The following is an 8,352-nucleotide window of genomic DNA, read 5'->3' on the forward strand; positions in this document are numbered from 1 at the left end:
GTTAATTACAATGAATGGAATTATATATATATATATATATATATATATATATACTGTATATATTTTTTCTCTTTGTATTTTTAAATTTGTATCTAAAAGTAGTCTGATTATATTATCTAAACTGTAAAATGTAACAGATTGTGTTACTAACTACAATTTTTGTCATGTAATTTGGAATCAGTAATGGATTACATTTTACCCAGGACTGGTCATAATACAGACGTAAAGATTTGTCGCTATTTCCATTTCTACACGACTTTAACATAAACAAGCCGGTCTTGCTATTTGTGGGTAAGATGCCCACAAAGATGAATCCAGGGGCCTTTTGGAAACTCAATTAAGTCACGATAATTAATGTAAATACGCTTGAGAAGTTGAGCCATGGTGCTTGTGTGGGTGAAATAGATTTGAGTCCAGTTTGCGATGTTTACTGATTCGACTCCTCTTCACTCTTCGTAGAATTTCTTAAAATGTCCTGTTTCCAGCTACCAGTCCACACTGAAACCAGAAATGCATGGACCTTGAGAACATAGTTGGTATTTATACACTGGAACCATTAGGATTTCACTGGGAGTGAGGCTACCTAGTACAATGCTGAAGAAATACTAGAAAGAAACAAAGACGTTCACTGCAACTGGATCCTGCTATCTTGAATCATCCGTGGGCACAAACAAAACCATCATAATTATCAAGGAAACCATAACTTATTTCCTATGGTTTGTCTGTGAAAGTTGACCTACAAGCTGTTTTGGTTATGACAGACCACTAAAGATTGTTTAGAGGAACTACAGGAATCCCTGTAAATGGCCAGACCCGATTTTTCCCCTCTAATTCCTGGCAAGCATTCCTGTCACAGATAGGCAGAGCATTTGACGTACTTGCGGAGGGGCCTCTCCCTGTCTGTGGGATTGGGACCATGCCATTCTCATTCAGGCACTTAGCTGCAGAACTTATCTTGTTAGCTGAGCTGGCTTGCCCATGACCCAGCCGCTGTGAGAAAGAAACTGCGGCCATAGGGCCACCAGCCCGTCAGGCTAAGCTCACAATCAGATTTATTTGCAGCAAAGTCACACAATGAAATACTGTTCTCACCTTCGCTTGGTTAAAAGATTCTAAAACGGGACCATCTGCTAAACTGTGCTGACTTTTTAAACTTGTTGTGCTTCATCGACATCATCACTGATGTAGCAGGTGAAGTAAGTGGTTACAAAATTGGAGGTCACAGGAGATGCATTTAGGTGTAAATGGCAATCTGTCTTGGCTGATCGCTTGTGTTTAGATCACCTGGAACAGATGTTAATTACAGAAGTAAACAGAGGAGACGTGTAGGATTAATGTCTTAAAGGGATGTAAATTCTGTCATCATTTACTCACCATCGCATCTTTTCAACCCTGTGTGAAAGTGATTCGGGCTTGGAACGACTATCCCTATCCCTTTAATTTGCTCTCTATTTTATCTTACGAGAAACAATCAAGATATTAAAGACATTTAGCTTGCAGAGACAGAATAAAAGAAACAAAGTAGAAATTTGCTGTAGTTTTTGCCAAGAAAATCTGCATGCTCTTGAAACCATGCATTATTAAAGCTTGTAAAATGAATTTCCTTTAGATGAACTAGACCATTTTTAGTAATCATGTGATCTCGCTTACATTTCGTACAAGTTATTTTCGGGAGCCGTGGAAGCATGCAGAGACGAGTGATGAAGCACATTCCTCGTCATGTTCTCAAAAGAGGACTCATCTCCACTTTTCCCCTCTTCATTCGTCTAATTTGATTAGTCAATGAAATTGCTGTCAGGCGACGTTACGGGTAGCATCTTGTCACATAATATTGATTACGGTGCTTTGCAGTGTAGCAGTTCATAATTTAGCTTTGGGGTTATCAGAGAGTTGAGGGAAATAATTTAAGGGTAAGATCACATAAACCACGTCGCCCACCTTTGTTATGCATGTTCATGCAGTGCAGAAGACATTTGATGTTTAATATGCAGCTATATCAGATATTTGACATTTTTTATATTTAATTTAATTAATTAATTTATTTTATTTATTTTTGGTATTCAGTACCAAGTTTATACTAAAATAATAAAATGTAATCAGAGATCAAAACATTAGGTTTTCTTTACAAAAACATTTCTTTACGTAGATAAATAAATAAATAAATACTGGAATTCCAAAAATATTCCAATATAATAATAATAGCAACAACAACAACAACAACAACAACAACAACAACAACAACAACAACAACAACAACAACAACAACAACAACAACAACAACAACAACAATAATAATAATAATAATAACAATAATAATAATAATAATAATAATAATAATAATAAAGCTGAAAATTATACAGTTCCAAAAACAAAAAAAGAAATTTATACAGTTCCGAAAAAAAAAATTCATACTTTGTATAATTTTGGAAAACATTTAACCAAACAAAATTAAACCAAACAACAACGGGAAAATAAATAAATAAATAAATATGTATGTATGTATATTTAAGAACAACAAATGTAAGATTTTAAGTGTCAATGTCAGTGTCAACACAGGCCTGAAAGGGTGCGTAACTGATTTGTAAACTGGCCAAAAACTCTTATTTCTGAGCCCTGGTAACGATAGCAGTCTTTCTACAGTACCAGTAGCACAGTCTCATTTCAGTATTCGACTGCTGTCTGATTTACAATTGACTTATTTTGAATGCTCAAACTTTTTGTGATTTAATTGTTTTTTGGAGGCCACTCAGAAGCCAGGGGGACCATGTTGTATTGCGCACATCTGGACGTCTACCATCTCCTCTCCCATCGTGTTGTGTGTCCTCATAAAAAAAGATCTAGCATGACAAATTAATCCAGTTGACAAATAGATAAGACATAAAACTTGCACCCCAGTGCCTCCCACACAGTTAGAAGCAGCTGTATGCTGGAGAAGACAAGGCTTGGGATCAGGGGCCCGAGGAGAACCGAGGAGCGGTCAGGGTCAAACAATGACGTTTGTTGTTAATAATTAGACTCTTCAAATACACAGAGAAGACATCCAAACAAGAGGTCATCGGCCTCTAAGAGATGACCGGGCAGCAAGTGGCGGAAACGAGCGCAGTGCTTGTTTAGAAAAATAAGTGTCGGGGTAAACACTGTGCAGGGTTATTCCGACTTCTGGGAAGGATGTAGTGAATACGAGGAAGAGGAAAGCGGGATAAACAGACACTACTTACGTCCGACGCGGAGATTGATCTGGTCGCGGCGCTGGCCATCCGGGTTCTGGAAGCAGCTGTACAGGCCGTTACTACTCATGTTCACTTCCATCAGGATGAGCCGCGGTCCTTCTTCCCGCCGACGGGCCTTCACGTCCGTACCGTTCACCTTCCATGTTACCGAGGCGTCGTTGTCCAGCGAGCCGCACTGCATAGTGACATCATTTCCTATCCTTTCATACTGAATCCTGGCACCTGAGGAAACGTAACAGATGGTCAAATTCAATTACAACACTTACGTTTTTTTATTTTTTATTTTTTATTTTTTTCTTAAGGTGATCAATTCAGCAGCTTTAGAGCCGCAATGAAAAAGCATAAAATAATGTTTTTGTCTTTACTAAAGGACACAATAAGACATTCCTGTCCAGCACATAAAACAGTATCTCTTCTGCAGCTCGGTGCGCTTTCAACTCATTTTTTTTACTCTCGAGCAAGAGACTGTACGACATTCACATTACATGATTTGACTGATTTTTACACAGAAAGGGCGATCATTCATGTTTTCATAACCGCTGGCCAAATTCAAAAACAAAACTAAAATTAAATCTTCTTTGAGAGCAAGGGGGTCCTCTGGTGTTTCGGGGGCCCTACGCAGCTTGCATATTTTGCGTATAGGGAGGATCGGCTCTGTGCAATTGGTAGGTTTAGGGATGTGGGGTAGGTGCATATTATATGTATGCCAAAATGCATATTATATGCACGTCAAACAGTGTGGAAGGCATGCACACCAAAGTCAGTTTTAAAAAAAAGTTAAATAAAAAATTGTGCTGTTGATATGCATTTTCATGAGACCTTTTTAAGTTTAATAATCACATTATAGGCTGTTTCATGATTCCTTTTATTCCATCCCAAATTTACAACGTAATAAAATATTAAGACCTTTTAGACTATTTTAGACCATTTAAGACTTTTTATAGACCTCCCAGGAATTTTTGTTTGCACACATCTACTTTTATTTGTAAATGCGAGTGGAATGCTCACACTGTTGAGCCGTGCAACATATTTTTAAGACCAATACAGACTGCATTTCTGTTTTCCATAGTTGTTTTGCTATATAAACATGCTCTAGATCAGGGATCCTCAAATCTGGCCCATGCACGAGATCCACTTTCCTGCAGAGTTTAGCTCTAACCCTAATCAAACACACCTGAGCATGCTAATCAATGTCTTCAGGATCATTAGAAAATCATAGGTAGGGGAGTTTGATCAGGGTTGGAGCTAAACTCTGCAGCGCATTGGCCCTCCAGGGGAAGATTTGAGGAACCCTGCTCTAGATGAACATCTTTGATCTTTGTGTCTGCGTGTCGCATCTTTTGCTGTGTTTTGCACATACCACAAAAAAATGTGGTGTTCAAGATAATGTCTCAAGACCTTTTTTTGGGCCCTAACTCTGATTCATCCGTTCCTTCAGTCGTCACCACTCCCACTCCTACAAAACCCCGGGCTCAAAGATAATCCAGTGTTTCCGACTGCTATTTAGGACATTTTGGTGGTGTACATGTGCGCTCATCTCAAACATGATCATTTCTTCATGACTTGAAGGCAGCGTGTGACAGAATGCGAAGAGAACAAGGTTCTCTTAAAAGCTTGTTTCTGTCACATTGGATTATATGAGATTGTGTGAGGAAAAAAAAAAATCTATAGATGAACTGGCTACGAATATCAAGTCAAATATCGAATACAATTTGCTTTATGTGATGAGAAAATAGCAGGGCTGTTTATTTTTCTACTTACAATCAGTTCAGTCATTACTCTGTTTTTCACAGGAAAAAGGAAGATGTGGTTGTTTTCTTACAGAATCTTTTTTACACCCCAAGGCGTGTTGTTATGGGCTTTGACATCAAACGAAAATATATTTCTTCATGTCGCAACTATGAGCAATGCCCTATAGATGTCCGCTGTCATGCGACAGCTGCAACAATGAAAGAAACATAAGAAAAAAGTAGGTTCAGAATGCACAAACAGGCAAACAAACAAAACTCGGAGAACACATCAATGCTCTTCTTTGACTTTCATTACGTCGTCGTGACTCCCAAAATGCACTGAGGTCGGAAAAAGCAATTTCTCTTTCTTCCACTGACCTGACTAACTACCCCTGTAGCTTAATCCACACGCTCTGGGCAAACCAGATCCATGAATTTTACATTTACTCCGATGTCAAAGCCTGTGATACCACAGTGTTCAGTAGAATAGAAAGCGAAAGGCTGTTGCGTTCAAAAGAGGAGAAGAAATGCCCATTAGGACTGGTTTAGTTCAGATAACATGACATGCAGTTATAAATTTGGCTGCACATTTTCTGCTTAAAGCAAACATGCTTATATATTTTCAGATAATAACCTATAATCTTATAAGCAATGACAAAATTGTAAAAAATGATATTAATATCTTTGAGATAGGAACACAGCGCCAGTGTTGATACAGGGAAACTTCCTCTATCCTATAAGTCAATTTGATGTCTGCTAAGCAACCAAAAACTTATGCCTTGGAATCCAAACAGGATATTTTTATAATGTGATCTATCATTTCAAAATGACAGATTGGGAATATAATATCTTTTTGAATAAGTTCTGCGTTCATTTTAGCTCAAAGAAAAATCTCAGGTCACCTTGTACTGCGAACTAACTTGAATGTCTGTTGATTTCATCATCCTGATTATCATTCTATAGATTATTTTCTACTTTAAGAGTAAGGGTAATTATATTCTCTTTGCTTTAAACGAACATGTAGTGCATTGCATGCAATCGTACTGTTTTGTATTCAACACAACTCCCCCTACACACTATCATTTCTTTGAACCAATTTAATTGTGTCCATTGACCAAACATAATTATCATTCTCAAACACATGTTAGATATCAAAAAAGAATAATTGCTAGGAGGTTAAACGTCTGGATTCAGGCTGAACTTCTCAAAAACCTATTTTATAGCGCTATGTTTTTTGTTTTTTTTTCCGAGAAACCCTCTGAAGACAGTTCTTTGTGGGGAATCTCAGTTGTGTAAGCCTGTGAAATATCTCCTCTCCAAATATCTTTAGCACGGGAGTCATTGCTTTGCCCTCTGCCTTGTTCCCTTTGAGGATTCTCATTAAGGGGTTGTCTCTCACTTGTCGGCCCACTTTTGCCAGACCGTGTTGCTACGGAGCATCAAATAAATCCATTTCTTGTTTCCTGCCTGCTTATCTGTTGAGGCGGTGGGCAGGCGGCGATAGGGCGCGTAAACACTGGAGCATTGGCACAACACAACAAAGCCCAGGAACAATTGCTTGTATCTGCTACCTTTCGATAGCTCAGAATACCTAATTCCCATTATGTAATTAGCAGGTACTACTTTTAGGGCCATATCAGATTTTAGGTTTGCTTTCTTTCCAAGTGTTACCACATGGTGGCATAGCTAATACTCCGCAACTCAATAGTATCTTTAGGACAGGAAATTAGGGTATCATCTTTGATTCCACAAGCCAAAAAAAAAAACAAAAAAACCTTACAACACATGCAAATGTGCTATGAACGTGGGATGCGTAGAGTTTCAAGGGCAATGAGTTTGAAAGTCCCATTAGGTATAGGATGGAAGGGGAATATGGTTGGAGTTTAAAGAAGTAGTCAAACTGACACTTGATAATGTAGATGTAAACTGGCCGCAGAGGTTAGCGGAGGCGTCATGTAGGGATGAGAGGAGAGGGACTTTACACCCACATGGAAGTGCTAAAGGTTTATGAGCAGGACATATGCAGTGTTGCTTGTGGAGGGAATTCTAGACCGGCCAACAGAGGACCGGATGGACTAGAACTAGCAGTCCTGGTTAGATGAGGAACAGCTGTCCTTCTGAAACATGCGGCAAAAGCACAAAGCAGTTAATTGGCTGTGCAAACAGAAGCTGTCTGTGTAATTGAGTGTCCTTTGTTTTCAAACTTTCTGAGAAAAGGCCGTTCATGACAGTAGAGTACATATTTAGTTGTGAGTGAGAGCACGGGCACAGCCTCTGCTGTGTTGCCAGATGCCGCTATTATTCCACATAATTTGACACTTTAGAAAGATATTAAAGTGGGAAGTTGCAGTATATACAGTATATATATATATATATATATATATATATATATATATATTTGAACTAATTTCCCAAGAGCATTCTTAACTAACTTAACCAGCAAAACCTCACCAGCCAGCTTTACCAGCTCCAAACCTGCTTAAACTGGCATCAAAATAGACCTTAACACCACCATTATTCAAAAAGTTCAATTAGTAAAGGTTTTTCAGTGACTGATTCTTAAAATGTGGTTCCCCCAATTATGAATATTTGGTTGCATCCTTGATTTCATGGCATTAGCATGTGCTCAGAGCTGCCAGAGTTTACAAGGACTCATCGCACAGTAGCCATGCCTCCAGGCTGCGGGTGGGCTGGGCAGAACTGCGGCATATGGAAGTTTTCCCTCCCTGGCTGATATCGTATTGTAACACAGAGGGATTTTCACACAAACAAAGGTTATGCAATGCTACATAGTCTAAAGAGGTCAATAGGATTAGAAAGCATCAGATTGATACTACATGGATCAGACAGCTTCATCATCGAGCTCCTGGGCTTAGACGCTCTACGTTGGGAATGTGGGTTCGGCTACTTGGTTTATTTTTTTACACTTGTCGGTGGGGATGCTTGCTTACTCGTAGCCACTGGCGCTGTTCCTCATTCTCTCTCCTCCCAGACCTCCCGTGATGCACCACATGCTTCAAAGACTTTAGCTGAAGACCAACACACTTTCTGCAAGGTTCGCTTTAGCTTGTGACCTAAAAAAAAATGTTTTCAACTGTTAATCATTTTTAAACATTTAAAGCAGACAGGGTTAACCTTACAGTAGTACTCCACACTGATTACTGTCAGACTTTCAAAATCCTTCTTCACTTGAATTAAGCTTGTAATAATTTCATTTTAAAGCACAGTGGCCACAAAATCAGACTTTAGCACCTCTTTTTTACTTTGAGATCATTCTGAGGTAAATACAGATTTAAAATCGTAACAAGAAACCGTTTAATAGTTGTAATACTGTTTTTAGAATCAAATATTTGCATAACTATGAAACACTGACATCTAAGAATGCATTGAAC

At 38.6% G+C, this 8,352-nt stretch overlaps 1 protein-coding gene across 1 annotated transcript in view; it reads right to left on the bottom strand.

Annotated features, from left to right (window-relative positions):
• Positions 1-8,352, bottom strand: part of LOC107738850 (ciliary neurotrophic factor receptor subunit alpha-like) — a gene marked incomplete at its 3' end in the record, with an annotated part of 143,561 nt that overhangs the window by 40,134 nt on the left and 95,075 nt on the right. The window contains exon 3 of the mRNA XM_016550734.1: positions 3,219-3,452. Coding sequence (XP_016406220.1) covers positions 3,219-3,452 — 234 coding nt within the window. The remainder of the gene's footprint in view (positions 1-3,218; positions 3,453-8,352) is intronic.

This window comes from Sinocyclocheilus rhinocerous, unplaced genomic scaffold (genome assembly GCF_001515625.1).
Source record: "Sinocyclocheilus rhinocerous isolate Xijiao unplaced genomic scaffold, SAMN03320098_v1.1 scaffold103, whole genome shotgun sequence".
NCBI classification, from domain to species: domain Eukaryota; kingdom Metazoa; phylum Chordata; class Actinopteri; order Cypriniformes; family Cyprinidae; genus Sinocyclocheilus; species Sinocyclocheilus rhinocerous.